The sequence below is a fragment of the Chelonia mydas genome, chromosome 12 (genome assembly GCF_015237465.2).
Source record: "Chelonia mydas isolate rCheMyd1 chromosome 12, rCheMyd1.pri.v2, whole genome shotgun sequence".
NCBI classification, from domain to species: Eukaryota; Metazoa; Chordata; order Testudines; family Cheloniidae; genus Chelonia; species Chelonia mydas.
This window is the reverse complement of record NC_051252.2, coordinates 17484688-17505022: the sequence shown is the minus strand read 5'-3', so window position 1 is coordinate 17505022 and position 20335 is coordinate 17484688. Positions and strand designations below refer to the sequence as shown.

Below are 20335 nucleotides of genomic sequence, written 5' to 3'. Positions count from 1 at the left end.
AGTACATGACATAGTACAGAGAGCGTCACATAAGTACTTACACTATCATTGTTACATTTAAATCAGTATTTTTGTAGTGAACGTCTGATTAGATACAAACACTTTGCACTTTTTTGTTAATCCAATGATCTCCGTGCTTCACTAACAGTAATGGATTAAGCCTCATCAATAGGGAGTAAACAGGAAGAAATTAGTATTAGTCCATGAGCTAAATGTTTACTTAATGGCATCACAGAGACTTAGTGGGATAAGTTTCATGACTGGAATGTTGGTATAGAGGGGTATAGCTTGTTTAGGACAGAGGCTAAAAAGGGAGGAGGTGTTGCATTATACATCTAGAATATGTACATCTGTTCTGAAGTCCAGAAGGTGGTGAGAGGCAGACCATTTGAAAGTCTCTGAGTAAAAGGGGTAAAAATAGGGGTGACATCATGGCAGGGGTCTACTACAGTCCACTAAATCAGGAAAGGGAGGTGGATGAGGCATTTCTAGAACAAACAACAGAAATATCCAAAACACAAGACCTGGGAGTAATGGGGACTTCAATTACCCAGACATCTGTTGTAAAGGTAATACAGCAAAACACAACATTTCCAGTAAGTTCTTGGAATGTATTGGGGACACCGTTTGTTTCACAAGTGGAGGAAGTAATTAGGGGGGCAGCCATTTTAGACATGATTCTGACCAACAGGGAGGAATTGGTAGCCAAGCTGAAGGTGGAAGGCAGTTTGGGTGAAAGTGATCATGAAATGATGACAGGTTTCAGAGTGGTAGCCGAGTTAGTCTGTATCAGCAAAAAGAATGAGGAGTACTTGTGGCACCTTAGAGACTAACAAAATTATTTGAGCATAAGCTTTCGTGGGCTAAAACCCACTTCATCAGATGCATGCAGTGGAAAATACAGTAGGAAGATACATATACCAAGAACATGAAAAAATGGGGGTTGCCATACCAACTCTAACGAGATTTATCGATTAAGGTGGGCTATTATCAGCAGGAGCAAAAAAAAAATTTGTAGTGATAATCAGGATGGCCCATTTCAAACAGTTGACAAGAAGGTGTGAGTAACAGTATGGGGAGAATTAGCATGGGGAAATAGTTTTACTTTGTGTAATGACTCATCCACTCCCAGTCTTTATTCAAGCCTAATTTAATGGTGTCCAGTTTGAAAATTAATTCCAGTTCTGCAGTTTCTCATTGGAGTCTGTTTTTGAAGGTTTTTTTTGTTGAACAGGTGCGACTTTTAGGTCTGTAATTGAGTGTCCAGGGAGGTTGAAGTGTTCTCCGACTGGTTTTTGAATGTTATAATTCTTGACGTCTGATTTGTGTCCATTTATTCTTTTGCATAGAGACTGTCCGGTTTGGACATTGTACATGGCAGAGGGGCATTGCTGGCTCATGATGGCATATATCACATTGGTTGATGTGCAGGTGAACAAGCCTCTGATAGTGTGGCTGATGTGATTAGGTCCTATGATGGTGTCCCTTGAATAGATAGGTGGATAGAGTTGGCAACGGGCTTTGTTGCAAGGATAGGTTCCTGGGTTAGTGTTTTTGTTGTGTGTTTGCTTCAGGTTGGGGGCCTGTCTGTAAGTGAGGACTGGCCTGTCTCCCAAGATCTGTGAGAGTGAGGGATAGTCCTTCAGGATAGGTTGTAGATCCTTGAAGATGCACTGGAGAGGTTTTAGTTGGGGGCTGAAGGTGAAATGATGAATTTCTAAGGAAAGTGAGAGCGTTAGATAAGAACAATAGACTTAAAAAAAACAGACTTAAACAAGCGCAGAGAACTGGGGGTAAGGTCCCATGGGAAGAAACTCTAAAGGAAAAAGTAGTTCAGGAGGAGGGAGCTGGCAGCTTCTCAAGGAGACAATATTAAAGAAGGAACTGCAAACCATCCTGATGCAAAGAAAAGACCGGGAGAATAGTAAGAGGCCAATATGGCTCTATCAGGAGCTCTTTAGTGACCTGAATATCAGAAAGGAGTCCTACAAAACTGGAAACTTTGCAGGATCTGATTAAAGTCATCCTAGGTACTTAAGGAACTAGCTGAAGCAATCTCAGAACCATTAGCAATGATTAAGGTTAAGATTTTGTCACAGATATTTTTAATAAAACTCATGGACGTATCACAGGCAATAAGCAAAAAATCACGGAAGCCTGCAACCTGACTTTTACTAAAAATAATGCGGGAGAGGGGTGTGCTGACTGCTGGGGGTACTGAAGTCTGAACTCCAGGGGGGCAGAGTGACTGACAGCCTGAGCCCTGCCTCCTGGGGTGGGGGGGGTGGAAGAACTCCAGCTCCTGCCATGGGGGGGTGATGCTGAAGTCACAGAGGTTCATTAAAGTCACGGAATCCATGACCTCCGTGACTAAATTTTGTTCTTAGCAGTTATGGAACTCCTGGAGGATGACTGAGGTCCCAGAGGACTGGAGAAGAGTAAGCATATTTTCTGTCTTTAAAAAGAAGAACAAAGAGGACCCAGGGAATTATAGTTCAGTCAGCCTAACTTTTGAAACCTGGAAAGATACTGGAATAAATTATTAAACAATTATTTTTTAAACACCAAGAGATTAATAGGAATATAAGAAATAGCCAGCATGGATGTGTAAAGAACAAATCATGCCAAGTCAACCTAATTTCCTTCTCTGGTTACTGGCCTCATGGATAGGGCTATGTTTTAGTCACAGGTATTTTTAGTAAAAGTCATGGGCAGTAAACAAAAAATTATGGCCCGTGACCTGTCCATGACTTGTATTATATACCCCTGACTAAAATTTTTTTTGGGGGGGGCGGGGCGGGGGGAGCACTGCGAGTGCTCGGTGAGTGGCGGCTGTGCATCAATTTTCATTTCATCAACATGCCCCTGCAGCATGGTGGAGGCGGAGGCGTGGTCAGACGGCTCTGTGTGCCGACTCTACCCTGAGCGCTGTCTCCGCAGCTCCCATTGGCTGGGAGCAAATGGGAGCTCTGGGGGCAGTGCCTTTGGGTGGAAGCAGTGCACAGAACTGCCTAGCCACGCCTCTGCATAGCAGGTGAGGGATGTTGCTGGGGGGGGCCCAAGGTAAGCACCACCCAGAGCCCTCACCCCCTCCTGCATGCCAACCCCCCAGCCCTGAGTCCCCTCCCACACCCAAACTCCTCCAGGTGTGGCTGGCCCAGGGGTTGGCTGCAGAAGTCCCTGAGGTCCTGGAAAGTCACAGAATCCATGACTTCCGTGATAAACTCACAGCCTTACTCATGGAGAGGGGAAAGCAAAAGATATATCTTGATTTTTTGTAAGGTTTTTGAGACAGTCCCACATTACATTCTTATAAGCAAACTACATAAGTATGGTATAGGTGGATTTACTGTAAGGTGAGTGCACAACTAGTTGAAAGACCATACTCAGAGTAGTTATTAGTGCTTTGCTATCAAACTGGGAGGGCATATCTGGTGGTTTCCCACAGGGATCAGTCCTGGGTCTGGTACTATTGAATATTTTCATTACTGATTTGGATAATGGAGTGGAGAGTGCGTTTGTAAAATTTGTGGATGAGACCAAGCTAGTAGGAACTTTAAGCACTTTGGAGGACAGGATTAGAATTCAAAATGACCTTGACAACATGGAGATTTGGTCTGAAATCAGCAAGGTGAAATTCAGAAAAGACAAGTGCAAAGTACTTCAGTTGGGAAGGAAAAAATCAAATGCACAACTACAAAATGGGAAATAACTGGCTAGGTGGCAGTACTGCCCAAAAGGATTCGGGGTAATAGAGGATCACAAATTGAATGTCAGTCAACAATGTGATGCAGTTGTGAAAAAAGGCTAATATCATTCTGGGGTGTATTTAACAGGAGTCTTGTGTTTAAGACATGGGAGGCAATTGTCCCACTGTACGGGGCAGTAGTGAGGCCTCGGTTGGAGTACACAACCTTATCCTAGTATACTAATCAACATCCTTTCTCATCAAGATTGTACTTACCATGGCTGTGTGCGCACTATTATTAAGTGCGCAATCATTGTTCCATTTGCCTACAGAGTTGCTGCAATCATTTTTTTTTAACTCATTGCTTAGCACTAGGGGATACTTTAAGCATGAAAGATATTATTTAAACCAAGTGTTATTCTATGGCAGTTGTCCCTTTAGTGCATGGCTTTCTACAAATTAAATTTGATTTTGTTTTTCCCCATTATACATGATAAAGGATACGATTTAATCATGGAGGTCATGGATTCCATTACTTCAACAAACCTCTGTGACTTTTTCAGCTTCAGCCCCCACGGCTGCAGAAGGGGCTGGAGCTGTCAGTTCCCCCGCCCCCCGCATCATTTTAGTAAAAGTCAGATTGCGGGCTTCTGTGAATTTTTGTTTATTGCCTGCAACCTGTCCATGACATTTTTATTAAGAATAACCATGGTGAAATCTTAACCTTATACATGATAAAAATGACTCCTTTTTTGAGACTGTCAACCAGTCCCTTGAGATTCAGAATGAGTGCAAGCCAGTGTTTTAGTCCTCTTTTGTGGTGTTATGTTTAGTTCAAATTAATTTGCAATCTGTGTGCCTAAAATAATTTCATATTCTCTTATTAAATAATTTTGAAAGAAGTCCAAACAATGCATGGTCATTTAATTAAATAGTTCCTTAGCTATCAAGTACCCATTCCTGAAATGCATAGAAAGCCTCCAAGTATGATGAAACTATTGGCCTTACGTGGCAATGAGCTTTAAAAAGTAAGAGGAGGAAATCTGTTTAAAACCTACAAATGGAAGCTACTTAGCACACTGGTAATAATCAAATGGAGTGTCTGCCTTTTCGAATACTTCTGCAATCATATCTTCAGACTTTAGGCCCAGCCCAGCTTTGTCCGGTCAATGCAAGGACGAGAGACGTCGTAGGAAAATCTAAGTATTGCAATAAGGGGTGGAAGTGGAAAATGTGCCACTTAGTAAATCCTCTTTAGTCAATACTGAAGCAGTGGCTCAGCATCTGTAATCTGGAAGTATCATCTTCTGGATGAAGTATAAAAAGTATAATGATTTTCTCAAGAGTATGGGTGCTATCTCCAAAGTTGTACCTGAATTCTAATTTGGTTAATTTTATTCTACCTGTAACTTCCCCTTGCAGTCTCAGTTAGAGTATTCTTAATTTCCTATCTTAGATTACTGGGTAGTGTTTTTATACACTGTTAAGCATTTTGCACATTTTACCTCTGTAATGTTGGGCAGTCCAGTCGGGCTTGAAGGAATTTGTACTTTGAGCTTACTGAGCCAGATCTTCTCATGGTGTAAATTGCCTTCGTGCCATTGGTTTGAACGACGCTGCAATACTTTACACTAGCCAAGGATCTATCCCATAGTTTGTAAAGTTTTTGGGTCTCCTATATTGAAAGATCCAAATATATCATGAGTAAATTTGTTTTAGTTCAGTGTTTAATCAACCTTTTAGACACTGAATATAATATCAAATCTAACTGATTGTTCCACCTTGACATCCAGGTAAAATGAATAGTTTAATGAGTCTCTCTTTCTTGATACAAACCCATTACAAGGTCTTAGCTATCTTTTCTTCAGCTCATTTCCCAGCTGTCTTGCTTCTCGTCACTTCTTTTGCTGCCTTCTAAGGTGATTTGAGCCATAACAGCATCTTTCTTTAAATGACATCAGTATTGTTACTAAAGTTACCAAAACCTGCTTGCCTCATTATTCCAAAACCTAGTTGGTACCGCTGCCTAAACATCTCGAAGCTGGTCCTCCACTTCCCCTACTGGAGAGCTCGGACCTCAACATACGAAAAAATTTTAATCTGCTTTGGTGGTTGTACTTTGTTGGCATTTGCATTGAACAAATGTGGCTATTTTGTAGGAAAATAATGACCGCAAGTCGTTAGCTGAGTGGCACATCTGTTATTCAAACCACACCTTTATGCTGACTAGCTTCCATTATTAATCTTAAATGGCATGGGAAAAAGGTCTTAATGTGTTTAGGTGTATTTTAATGGTGATAATCCTCAATGGTACCAGTACAGTTGCTAAACTCAAGAATAAATGTGTCCCACCCCACAAGTTTGGAGGCAAAGTTGGATATATTTTTGTCCTGGTGCTTCTGTGGAGTTATTGCTTAAGCGAAACAGAATGTCTTCTTACTTCCAGTTACTGTTCGTCAACAAGGGAACATTTATTCTAAATTTAGATGACCTCTGTTGAAAGCTGGGGAAAATAGAAATGGATCCAAGTGCTTGTTAGTATGTGTTTGTAGGGAAGTGAAATAAGACCAGGCATTATAGGCAGGCAATTAAACATCCATGGGACTTACCTCTGGATTTCATGGTAATAAAATATTTTGTACAGAGAAAGCTTTGTATGCATGTGAATGCTCTGTGGAAATTACCAAGATATTTTTGCTCCTCAAGTGTTGTTTTTCATAAAATGATATATTCAACCTAATTTTTTGAAAAATTCTAACCTTCCTATATTAGATAAAGGCAAATTGTTGAAGTGTACCTTTGTTTACTTTGGAAAGTGGTTGGAATAGTGTCCAAATAAGAGTATTTTCCACCTTAGAAATATGTAGCATGGCAAAGAAAAGAGTTACGAGTCTAGGGAGAGATGTTTGCTCTTATGAAAAACTAAAATTCTATCAGATAATTCAGAATTTCATACATGTAACGGATTCTTTTTTCTGTTACAATTTCAGTTAAATGTATCCAATCATATTGTCTGGACATATTTAAAAATACGTTATTACCATTTCACATATATCTTAATAAATAACATATTAGCCAGCAACATAGCCCTAAAAAATGGGTTCCATAGGAGATGTGGTTAGACAAGGGATGTGAAGAAAAAGGGAAGAAGGATTGATGTGTACAATTGAATGAATTTTAAAATCCAGTAAATAAAACTTGCGGAGCATTCCCAGAGCTTTTAACTTGCTGCATATGCCAGTGAGAATATTGTGCTTTCAAAATCCAATGGGTTTAACATTTTCAGAAATGTATGATGTATGCTTCAAAGATGTGGCCAGTTTGTGTGCACAGTTCTAAATTGTATGTAAATGCTGCTTGCACACATAAATGAGCGTGTTGAAAGTTAGGGGATGGATTTGAGGCCCTTTTGAAAAGTTTATGGTTAAACTTTAATAAAAACTGCCAGAAAAGATCAGCTCTATTTTGTCTCAATTAGTGAAACAAAATGATTTTGTCTGTGTGCTGTCAGTGGAAGTGTTGACAGAACAGTTTTACTAAAAAGGAACAAGACTAGGCTTTCAGCAAAAGATTAATTCTGTTTGTGGTATCTCTTGATACTTGTTTTCTTTGGAGAAAATCTGCCGAAGCTTTGTTCACATTATTTTGTATGATTATATGTGTCTCCAGGCTTTAAAATATGAATGTGATAATAGGTATTCATGTGTAACCAGGATGATTGAATTAGTGCTCAGTGCAATTGGCTAGCTATGATTCTTGAAGGCCTCTGTCTCAATGAGTAAAGGAGAGGATAAATGATGACAACAGGTCTCTGCTGAGGAGAGCACTTAAGTAGGAAGCGTCTGAATGATCTAATGATATAGTGGTGAACAATATCTATTGAGAGGAAATGTTCGGTGAGTCATAGCCTTGCCTTTAGGACTCAAGTATATTTTTCAAGTATACTTTTAATAATCAGACATCACCTTTTAAAAGGAATATATTAATTGCATTTTATTACATCGTCATTGTAAATTTTCAGATACTTATCCAGACCCTGTGCAGGATTTGAAATCTGGAGTTCCTTACTAATCAGACATCAACTGAAATAGCTCCATTTTACATCTGCTCTTAGCTGTTTTGCTTTTACAGTGAGATAAAAATGCACCTTGACTGATTCGTGATCGAAAGCTTTTTGAACAAAATTTTTTTTTTCAAAAACTGCAAAGGATTTATTATAATGAAAGTTAATTCTGCGTGTTTGTTTTTATTCAGTCAGTTTCCTGACAAGTGTACAGATTGTAATTTTTTTTAAATATTACAAACACTGTTCATAGCTATAATTCAAATGGCTAGGACAAGGGATGTATTCATGCCATAATGCGAAGGATAAATTATCTTGACAGCAGTATGCAATTGCTCAGGAGTTGCATAGGTTCCATTATGTGTAACGTGAGAACTTTTCATGTCAACATACCATTGGTAATTTATCATGTGGCAAGAAAAAGCACAGTAATTTAAGAGAGAGAGATGGAATGAAGGTGGTAGACAGGTGTGGGGTAGGAAGCAGATGTGGATTATTGCCATATGTATGGACTTTTAATTTCAGAGACAATTCAAAAACGGAGGACAGCATATTCATAGTGCTGTGATCCTTGTAAATTCTGTATTTGTTTAATAAATTACTCAAATGAGAGCTAAAATACTTGCAAGAATTTCAGCTAACATTCTTAAGTACAAATACTAGCAACAGGAAGCCAACACTTCATTATTTAAACCTTTAGTTTTTCTTTCACAACAGCAGTAAATTATTGTGGTTTTCCTTGTCAGAGTTACTCACTACATGGCAATGACTTATCTGTACTGTACCTAATTTAAATACCGTGAGCCACATTTTCACAGGAATATGTGTGCCTGTTTTAAAGCATACAGATCGGGTAGTTGAACATCTAGTTACCTGAATTGGGTAAATGAACATCACGCTACCTGAATTTGGTGTGCAAATGCCTCCTCATACGTAAAAGTTGTGGGGGTTCACATGTATTTTTGCAGTCACAATATTCAGAAGAGGCTGATTTCAGGTCATCTGAATATATAAGCTCAGTATACATGATGTAGTCAAATCAATGAGCTTGCTGGCTTAGTTGTTTTTCGATCAAACCAAAATCATACATAGGATAGTAAATGAGCCTTTGGTAAGACCAAACACATGCAACTTTAGGGGTACTAAACACATTTGTAACAGAACCACATACACTACGTAAACCTTTAGTACATATGGTATTGGTTAAATGGATACATTTTCCAGACTTTTCATGTTCATTTTGTAAACACTGGCCTTGCTCCTTCATCCTTTAAATTTTAGGGGTATTTTTGCCTGACTAAACAGCCACTGTTGACTTAAAAATCAAACTTCTGTCTTCAAAACTATATACCTGCTATTGTGATGAGTAACCTCCAAAGTAACTGTAACTGAAAGAGATCAGAGAAAATAGTTTATTTATGTAGTTTGTGTATTTGAAACAGTTTTGTGGTTTTTCCTATAGGAGGGATGCCTACTGTTTGTGTGGATCTTTCTCACAGCAACAAGGGAAAGAAAAGTACTTTGAATAATAAAAATGTGATTATACAACAGTGTTCCCAAAACTTTTTCTATCATGTCTCCCCCTTACCTGGTCCATGCCCTCTGGCAGCCAAGTTGGGGAGGTGAGTAGGGTGGGGAGTGAGTGGGGGAGCCATGCTCCAGGGCTGGGGGAGGTGAGTGGGGCAGGATGGGGGAGGGCAAGCTGTGCTCTGGGGGTAGGGGGTGAGTGGGGCAGGACAGGGGAGGGGGAGCCCTACTTCAGGAACGGGGGAGGGGGAGCTGTGCTCGGGGCAGGATGGGAGAGCCGGCAGTACCTCTCTTGCTGGAGCCATCCCTGAGTGCTTCTCCAGACGCTGTTGCTCTTCCTGCCCCCAAGCAGCAGAGGCCGGTTACTGTGAGTAACCGGACTTTTAGTGTCCGGTCAGCAATGTTGACTGGACATTGCCAGGCCTCTTTCTGACCTGAATTTCAGATTGAAAACTGGGCATCTGCAATGCTAAGCTGGCACCAGGGGCTGAGGCTGGGAGGGGAGCTGCAGTTGGGGCTGGGGCCAGGGCTGGAGCAGAACTGGGAGCAGAGTGTGGCTGTCCTGGGCATACCATGCGCCGCGCCCCTCCCCCGTTATTTTTTAAATTCCTTTGGTTTCCAGTTGAGAATGCCCTTTCAATTGTAATTAGGCCGAAATAAGGAGTGCAGCTCGTGCTTATTGTATCTTAATACTGTGCATGTTGAGAGCATTGAATGTACAATAAAATATTTTCTGTAGGTGCTGGTAGTCTAGAATTTCTGGACATACCAATATTAGCATGTAGAAATGAGAGCCTTAAACCAGCAAGAAGTTAATTGTCTTTTGCTCTCAAATAGTTCTCCAATTGCCCACTTGAACATAAGTGACGTTCTCTTGTTGCTTACTGCGCTGATGCTAATTTTGATTAGCTGAGAATTGGTGTGGAACTTCCATTTTAATTTAGCAGTGTTGTTGTTGTAGTGTTGGTCCCAGGATATGAGACACAAGGTGGGTGAGGTGATATCTTTTATTGGATCAGCTTCTGTTAACCTGGGCTGTGGCTGTTCTGTGACCCCTCTGATGGAGGATCACACAATGCAGAGAGGAAGTTAATGCTGTTTTGAGCAGCGTTAACTAATATCCATTTACTTTGGAATCTGGGCTACCTTGCAATAGAAACATTGCTGGTAGGGCTTCTTTAACCTGCCTCTACTCCATGCTATCCCTGAGCCTTTTTTTCAAGTAACCCATGAGCTACACAGAGTTTGTGAAGAGTACTTTGGTGACAAGTATTTGGAGAAGTAAAGTATAGTAGAGTACTTTTCTTCGTTATTTGCCCCTACCATTCATGTAGATCCCTTGCACTGCTTCCACAGGACTTACGTGGTTTTACTTCCTTCCATGCTACCAACAGAGGGGACATGTGGTGCCAATACAAGGCTTAGTCATTAGAATTCATGGTCATCCATCAGTATTTTCCATTTTACAGAAAAGGCCAATCCTATGGGACTCTAGTAATGGGGATATGCAAGACAAGTTAGTGAATTTCTGTTAAATTAACTTCCATTGTCTATAGAACGTAATATGTTTGAAATTTCCGTGTGGAAGAATATGTAATACAAAAGCTTTATAAAGACTCTCTGAAGCAGGCATAAAATTTCTACTCTGGAGTGTTAAATTAGAAATTTTGAGGGCCTTGATATGTAAATAGGTAGCTAGCTATTACCAGCCACTTCCATGTATGCTATAAAATCTGAATTGGGGAAACATGTATTTATGGGTGCGGGGAGCCTCTCCCTTATGGAACGCCACAGGAGGGGAGAGGGCATGATCTGTGCTCTGCCACAGCCCCTGGTTAGTTTGCAAGGATCATCACAGTCTCCGAATGGCTTGAAAACAATACAGGAAGTCTGTGCAGAGAGTAATTCTGAAATATTTTTTAAAAGAAATTCCCTGGGGAAAAACCATTATTAACCTAAAGTTAAGGTTGAAAGAATCTGTCCCTTACATCATCCAAACAACTTTGGAAGAAAAGTAAGAATTCTACTTTACAGCCCCCGAAATTTATTCAAAAAGTACAAATGTATTGTTGAGTTTATCCAAACACACCCTTAACTTTACATCAGAGCACCACCTTGAGCATGATCACAAACTGAGACAATCTTACCTGGTCATCACAAGTTCATGTCATCAGTGACCATAAAATATAGAAAGCCAAATTATTTTCTAGTGCAAATGGGCAAAATTCTACTGATGTCAGCATTGTTTCCCATTTATACCAGCAGAGAATTTGGTCCCAATGCCTTATTCGTAAATCATCCAGTGCTGGTGCCAGACAGTGATCTTTTTTTATGGTCCATCTGATTTTAAAAATTCCTGAACAGACAAGTAGCATATTGAAAGCAATTTTACTTAGTTATTAAAAAAAAATTCCACACAGCTCTTTTTAAGCGAGCATATTTATTCTTAAGGTAAAAGCATTACAGAGAAAACACCTCCACTAGGGCTTTGGTTGGTGTCAGTCCTTCCAGTCTTTCCCTGTGGATTGGGGCCCTGCCCTTTGACAGAAGGTCCTGTCTGTTTGCTAGATCAGAGCAAAGGCTCTTGGTAATTTAAACCCAGGTTATTTATCCAAAAGTGCTTTTGTTGTCTGCTGGTCTCTAGGGTATCCAGTTCGAACCAGTATATGCAAGTCTCTCCAAATGGTGGTGCCCCTTCAGAGGTTTTACAGCCTGAATGAATTTGCCTAATTACACCTCCCCCCGCAAACTCCCCCCCCCCCCCCCCCCGGCCGCCCATGGAATTACATACAATCCCTGGGCCACAGTGATACATTCACTTAATACAGTAAGATATAACTTAATTCAATAAGGCTTGTCCAGGATATTGCAAGAAATTGCCATATCTGTCACAGGAAAGATTTATGAAACCAGTTACAAAACCAATGATTTGTGCTTTTTTTCGGTAGCCCAGGGGGGAAAAATGCAGAAAGCTGGAAGGCTAATGGCAGTATGGTTACTGTATCGGGGGGTTGCAAAATTTAGGATGTTCTGGCCATAACCTGAGCACATCTTGAAACTGGTTTAAAGAGGGGGAAAAAAGTCTAAACCAAAAATTGATTGATCAGAAAATAAATTGACAAAAGTGTTATAAAAGGAAGAAGAGAAGATGGAAGGCTGACCACGTAACGAGTTGAGTTAATATTCTTTGGATGATTTTAACTTTGCATTTGTACGCTTTTGAATGTGTGGAATTTTCGTTTATTTAAATGTGATGTGGGAGATTAAATTTGAATTTCCAAGTTTTTTAATATTGGCATATTAGGAAAAAAGCTAGAGCAGTCTCAAGCTTTTTGCCATAAGCAAATGGTATGTTCTTTAAAGCTTAGTTCTAGGTTAAGACTTTTGAAATAGAGAGGATCCCACTTAACTTTCACACTATAAACTGACTGACTACTTTTGAATTAATTTTAAGTGCAAATGAAAATTCCTGATACAGTGAACTTTAACTTGATAGTAAATTTCTGTAGGAAAAAAGGACTTAACTGCTGGAGTGTTCCTCTATATTTAGGCTGAGTGATAGATGTGGAGAAATGAAGACGTCTTCATTTCTTTAAAAACAATGAAAAAAGAGTCTATGTTTTGTTACATTTCTTGAGGGGAGGCTTCTCTATAAGCAGAGATTTTAAGAGGAGTCTTTGTTCTACCGGTATAAATGTTTCAGACATTATAAATACTCTGAATAACAGTATGTGGAACCCTTCACTTCTTCAGAGTATAACTTGAAAGGTAATCCCTTGGCTGTGGTATTAGGTGGATTACAGTGATTTGCGTAATATGTGCAGTCTCATGAGAGGAATACTAACCTGAAGACTGAAGGCAGTTCTTAATTTCTGGTGTCAGTGGCCTCACCAGAGCCTTGTTCACTGGAATGCTTGATGCTGTTGCTGGCATTGTGTAATATGAAGCCTGCAGGCAGAATCAGCATGAACTTTAAGAAAATGGTTGAGGCTTATATAACCATTTAAAAAAGGCAGGGTTGACCATACAGGAATATGAAGAGTAATGCATATAAAAGCTCTAATATAAGAGATTTTAAATAAGTTAATTTTGAAATGCTTCTAGCAACTCCAGTGGAACTGAGCTGAAGTAAACTGGATGAGTTTAGAAGGCTTTGGCAATCATAATACACAGTCTGTACTGTACAGAGTTCACCTTTCAGTAGTTTGTGGTGTTTGTCTGCTGTCAATACTCTAAATTAAAGACAAGTTTTATTAAGGGATTTCTATTGCAGTTTTTTTCCATGCAGTATAGAATCTCGTAGTAAATAACTAAAACAGATGAGCAGGATGTCAGAGATCAGGAATTACATTTAGGGCCTGGTACTGCATGCCTTACACAGACATACAATGGGAAAGCATGCTTTCAGTACGAATAGCACATAGGAGATAGATAGATAAATAAAAGCATATATGTGGTGGTGTTTTGTTTTTTGAAATGAATCAACTGCATTATTTTTGTGTTCACTCTTTTTAAGGTCTTGGATCCGGAACAAAATCATAGCTTCACCGATCACTACTTAAATGTAGCCTTTGACCTATCCCAAGTCCTTTTTATAGCCACAGCCAACACTACTGCTACCATCCCACCAGCTCTGTTGGACAGAATGGAGGTCATTCAGGTTCCAGGTAACACTTAAGTGCTTTGACTAAAATGATTGCTTTTTCCCTTCAAAAAAATGTACTCTTATAAGACTAGCACCACAGAAAATTAGAATCCGTTGCCAAGACTTTCTACAGCAACTAATTAATTTGATTGCCTCCATTTTTGGGTGTCCATCTTGAGACACTGTCAGAGGTCCTGATTTTCAGTGTGGTGGATGTTCAAGGTTTCACTTTTGAAAATCTAGGCCTAAGTAGGTGACATAGTTTGTGACAGATGCAGTACTGTGCAGTCTGTGAAGAACTTTAATGAATGGATTGATGTGTATCTGTCCTATCCTGCTGTCAGCTAATAGTTTCTTCACAAGATCTTCAAGAGAGAGTTTTTGCTTTGCAGCAGGAAGATTGGAGTTCTGTCCATGTTGAATGGCCACAGCAGGGATCATAGTGACATCCATTAAATTCTAGCCGGCCACAGATCTGTGGATGTGTACAGCTAAATACTACATTGAAATGTGCACTGATCTACACAGAAAAAGCTCCTCCTGAGTGCCCACTAATTCTTGTGGGGAAAGGAATCTCTTGGTGGTTTTATTTTTGTTACGTTTTACATTCTGATACTTTTTACATGGCAATACAGAGCCAATTTTTAAGAGAGTCTCAGTTTACCCTCTAAGACCTCAATCCAGCAAATTCACATGTGCATAACTTTACTCATATAAATCCCAGTAGAATTGTTTGGGTGAGTAAACTCTCGCATGTGCATGTTTGCAGGATTGGGATCTGATTTTGCATCTGAAATCTTGTAGGTTTGAATGAAGATAATTCTGATATCCAGCTGCCAAACTTGAATGTGTAAGAGCTACTTGTAACCAAAAATCAGATAGATGTCTGATTCAATTATGTTTGTTGTATATAACATATCATTCCATAAACATACTATGTAAACATAGTTACACCAGTAATTGACTGTGCCTGTGAAATTAGAGGCTTTTTTCAAAATTATGCCCTGGATGATCATAGTAAATAAATAAATGATTGTTCTCGTATTATCAGCAGAGTAACTATAGAGCATATGGACAGATGTGAAGTTTCCCCATAATATACTTCAGAAGCATTTTCTGCTTTCATTGATTGTTCATTCCATCTGGCATGGCAGAAACCAAACCTTTGGAGTCTCTCAATCCAAGGCCTGATCTAAGCAAAAATCAGCAATTTTTACAGAGTATGCTTTGGAAATTTAAAACAACTGTCTAGCTGGACAAACAATTCACCTTGACTCCTGGGATTATTTGAGTTTGAGAGTGATTTTTGAATATAATTCAGTAAACTAACTCCTTACTTTGTTAAATTTTCTCAGTTTTTCATTTAATTTAGTAAGAAGTTTGATGTCCTGGTACAGTATAGGTAAGAAGATGAATGAAATGCTTTCTTTTGAAGGATATACACAAGAAGAGAAGATAGAAATTGCACATAGACACTTGATCCCTAAACAGCTAGAACAGCATGGGTTGACTCCTCAGCAGATTCAGATTCCACAAGTAACTACTCTGGACATCATCACCAGGTAAATGTGCTGTTCGCTACTTTTAGGCTCTCGATTACTTTCCTTGTGGTACATTAATAGAAATTTTTTAATGTGACACCATAAAGCATTTCCACAAGATTCGTGAGGAAGGGATTCCTTTGTAAACTGAATAGTTAATGGCATAGAATATTCCAGTTGTTTTGCTGTCATAGTGTCACAATATGCACAATTGTTTATAAACTTGCTTCTAGCAGGTCACCTGCTGCTTTTTGTTTTAGCTGAAGATTTGTTTATGCCTAGGTTGGAAAATCCTTGTCAGTGTCACCAGTGTAAAGAACCACTGTCTTAATCCACTACCTGTTGCATGTTTGTAGAAACATGGTTTACAAAAAAAAATAAAAGTTTAAATATTAGAAAGTCATGTACATAATTTTCCACTATTTTTAATACCACTGATGCAAAATGCTCCAGATATATATTAAGGTTATAAAATTAATACAGAATAGAACATATATCCATAAGGGGATTAAGTTAGGGGGTTGCTGTGGGCTACATAACTTTGAATTTCTTGACTTGTTTTGGATATTAAAATTGCACCTGCACTAGGACCAGCAACACAGATGGGATAGGATGGTACAAGGAACCTACCTCCCACCTCAGCTTTGCGCACGCCACTCAAGGATGAGGGATGATCACAGTCCCTATGTTTAGGGGTGCGCAAAAACTACACACATACTTCTGGAGATGAAAATTTTGCACGAGGGTGGAGCGATACAGAAGATCACTCCACATTGGCCTGCATAAATGGTAGAGAAGGTAGCAGGCTACACTACCCACTTTACACTGCAGAAAGAGGAGAGAGGCCATGACAGGGACTGGAGAGGATGATCTGGGGTGTGTGAGAAGACCTGATCTCCTCTCTCCTTCCTCTGAGTGGCAGATCAAAAGAATGCCAGGTAGGAAGTGCAAAGGAAGTCTTGCAGAGGGCAGCAGCCTGGAGCACTGTAGACCATGGTCAATAACATAGATAGTGAGCTCCCTTGCACCTCCACCCCCCATCTCCACCACTTTCTTTGAAAGGTAAGTTTGATCTTCTGCCCGAAGTTCCTGTTTGAGGGATGTCACAAGTGCTCTTCCCATTTCTTCCCCAGCAGCGTATTCCTTACTTGGGAGAAAATGTTTCCTCCCTACCTTCCCTGAAACAGCTCCTGGTCTCTTGCATCAAGAGTTGGTCACAGGTCTGCTGTGTTTTCCTCTGCTGTCTTCCCCAGTACTGGTGCAGATTTTCTGAGTAGGTGTCAGACACAGGTGCTCCTTTCTCCCTTTCCCTGCTCAGATTAGGGATGTTCCAGCATCTTCAGAAAAATCTTTTGAACTAGAAACAAAGAAAAAGCTACCATTGAAAATGTATCTATAGAGCAATAGGATGGGGCGGGGGGGGGAGTTGATGTGTTTAAGTGAAACAAGCATTGATGATACTCTGCTTTATAGACTTTAATCTAGAGTAAAATATTTTCCTTCTGGTAGATATACTAGAGAGGCAGGAGTCCGCTCTTTGGATCGGAAATTTGGAGCTATTTGCAGAGCAGTGGCTGTGAAAGTGGCAGAAGGACACCACAAGGAGACAAAGCCAGATCGCTCTGAAGTGACTGAAGAAGGTTTGTGTTCCTTTTCCGTACTTCATCAGGAAGTAGATTCATGGTGGTATGTTTGAGAAGTGCCTCCAGTACTAGGGGCCTGATTCACCACTGTCTTACTCTATAGAGTTTTATGTCTCTGTAACTGCATTGTTTTAAAATGCTTTTCAATGGAATAACACCTTTGAAAACTGGAGTGACTCGTGGTGAATCAGGTCCTGGAACATGTGTTGTAGGGCACAATCCCACTCTGCTAGGAAGATTAACTGGGTAACAAAATAGGCCTTTTTCATCTCCAATATCTGTGATTAAATTTGTATATGGTTTTCAGTCACTCAAATCAGGTTGTTAATGTAAACAAACTTTCACGCATCCCTTTTTGCTCTTCATGGAAAGTAAACTTTTCAACCAAAGATTGAACTATGGCCTGGTTCTAATTTTTGTGAAGTTTTTTATTTATTGTTCCATCTCTATACCCAGAACACTCTGCCAGTTCATAACTGTCTCACAGTAGTGCTGTTATCTGGCCGCTACTGACATGTGAGTGTGCGCTTGTAGACACTGAGATGTTGAGGGTTTTTGTATGCTTCTTTAAGGAGACAATACATCTGTCACAGAAGAGGGCTCTTGGTGAGGCTGATAAGTTGAAACAGTGTCCTCCTAACCCTAGGAAGTGACACTTCAGTGATCAAGAGTTTGTATTTGACATTTTATTACGTTAGATATCTGGAGGAAGCCAAGGATTTTTTCCCCCTCAGAGACAAAGTCTTGTTAGTGTGGAAATGAAATTGTTCTGCATTTTGTAAGTACTGGGATTCTTTTTATTTGATCCAGGCGTATAGTAGTACTCTATATTGGTCTCTGAGAACTTTAGTAACTTCTTTCAGCTTTATCAAGTCTATAGTTATTTTCCATTTATACAGAAGATAGTGATTTATCGTTCCCTGCAACCCACACAACTGTTAACCTGTTAACAATCAGTTGTAATGTCTCTTTGTGAAAAGTTATTGCTGTACTAAAATACACAGAAGTTTAGGGTAGTTAACATCATACTGCTGCAGTAGTATCTTGTTACTGTGCTGGAATAGTAAACGACAAACTTTTAACACAAATTGGTACTCCTCACTCCGCTGTTTCGTTGGCATAGCAGAAGTTCACCAAATTCAATTAAACACTGGTAATTAAATTTGTTTTATTGGTATGAAATGTTCTGAGTGTTAGGCAGGTGCAGTAGGTTAATGAGCTAGACCAGGGGTTGGCAACCTGTGGCACGCGTGCCAAAGACAGCACGGGAGTCGATTTTTAATGACACGCTGCTGCCTCCCAGGTCCCAGCCGCCAGCCCCGCTCAGCCCGCTGTCGAACCCAGGCCGGCAGTGGGCTGAGCAGGGCTAGCGGCCAGGACCCCGGCAGGCAGCAGCATTCCATTAAAAATCCTACCCGCCCCCGCCTGCTCTTCTCCAGCCTCCGCCACCCCCCGAGCGCCCCCCCCCCCCCCCCCCGCGGGGACAGGGTGAAGAAGGAAGAAGCTTGGTCCTGCCGGCTGCTGCTGCATGGCAGGCAGGCTCCCCACTCCCCTGGCTCTTCCCCCAGTGTGCTGGGTTCCTGCCCCTCCTCCTCTCCCTCCCTGCCGCCGATCAGCTGATGGCCCTTGCAAGGGAGGGGGAGAAGCGGAGCTGCAGTGCGGTCGCTACTCCGGGGAGGAGGCGGAGAAGAGGTGGGATGGGGCCTTGGGGAAGGCAGGTGGAATCAGGGCATATCTCCTCCAGCCCCCTGCCGTGAGCCACTCTGGGTAGGGGGCTGGGAGCACCCTCTGCCCTGATCTCCTGCATCCCCCCACGACCCCAGCTCTGACTTCTGCACCCTCCTCACACACCCCCAGCCCCCTGCCCTGACCCTTGCACCCCCACACATACACAGCCCCCCACACCCAATGCCCTGACTCTTGCACCCCCCACATTCCCACCCCCACCCTGAGCACCAAACGGGAGCTCCTGCACCCCCCCAACATGCACACACATTCCCACCTGGACCCTCGCACCAAATGGGAGCTGTCCAGCTAGGCACTCCACACCCAAACCTCCTGCCCCAACCCTGCGCCCTCTTCCTCATTCTAGCTCCTGGCCAGACCTTGCACCCCAGCCCCCAGCTTGCTCCTTCACCCCCAGCCCTGTGCTCAGTGCACTCCCACCCTCAGCTCAGTGCAGAGAGAGAGAGGAAGGGAATGGGCTAGAACCAGGGAGAAGGTAGGTACCCATTCTATGTGGGCAGGGCCGGGATCCCAGACTGGCAGCGGGCTGAGCGGGGCCGGCAGCCGGGACCCTGGCTGTCAGGAGCCGGTGGACGGAACCCCAGACTGGCAGTGGGCTGAGTGGCAGCTCAGCCCACTGCTGGTCTGGGGTCCCAGCCACCGGCCCTGCTCAGCCCACTGCCGGTCTGAGGTTCTGACTGCCGGCCCCTTGCAGCCAGGGTCCTGGCCGCAGGCCTCACCCAGCCTGCTGCCAGCCTAGGTGAATGGAACACCAGGCTGGCAGCGGGCTGAGCGGGCCGGCAGCATAAGATCAGCATTTTAATTTAATTGAAGCTTCTTAAACATTTTGAAAACCTTGTTTACTTTACATATGACAATAGTTTAGTTATATAATATATAGACTTATAGAGAGAGACCTTCTGAAAAACATTAAAATGTATCACTGGCACGCGAAACCTTAAAGTGAATAAATGAAGACTCGGCACACCACTTCTGAAAGATTGCCGACCTCTGAGCTCGACTTGCACTTGTGGCAGAGCTGAAGTCAGCTCTCCATAGATCATGAGAGAAATTTGCAGTACTCTGAACTTGTGTCCTAGTAGAGCTCTGCCACATTGTAAAGGTATCATATATGGGTCAGATCTTGCGGTCTTGCTTCAAGCAAAACACTGATCTCTGTGGTAGTATTTCCTAAATAAGAACAACAGGATTTGGCTTAGAAATGTGGTAGTTTTCCAGGTGTGCTATAACAGGGGTTTTGCATCTCAAGAATAAAGTGCATTTTATATATATATAATATAAAAATATTTTTTCTGGTAACCATTATTCATGCCTGGTAGAACCCTTTTTATTGGAAAAAAAAAAAAGTGTGAATTGGTCTGTCATGGAAAAGTAGCATGAAGAATATGAAAATAAATCAGATTTGAGTCAGTAAATTTGGCTTTCCAAGTGATGTATACAGTCATTGTCTCAGCATTCTTTTCTGTAGTAAACTCTGATAAT

General features: G+C 41.3%; 1 protein-coding gene across 1 annotated transcript in view; it reads left to right on the top strand.

Moving 5' to 3' along the window:
* LONP2 (lon peptidase 2, peroxisomal) overlaps positions 1-20335 on the top strand; it is an 89620-nt gene that overhangs the window by 31106 nt on the left and 38179 nt on the right. The window contains exons 9-11 of the mRNA XM_037877847.2: positions 13795-13945; positions 15359-15485; positions 16974-17104. Coding sequence (XP_037733775.1) covers positions 13795-13945; positions 15359-15485; positions 16974-17104 — 409 coding nt within the window. The remainder of the gene's footprint in view (positions 1-13794; positions 13946-15358; positions 15486-16973; positions 17105-20335) is intronic.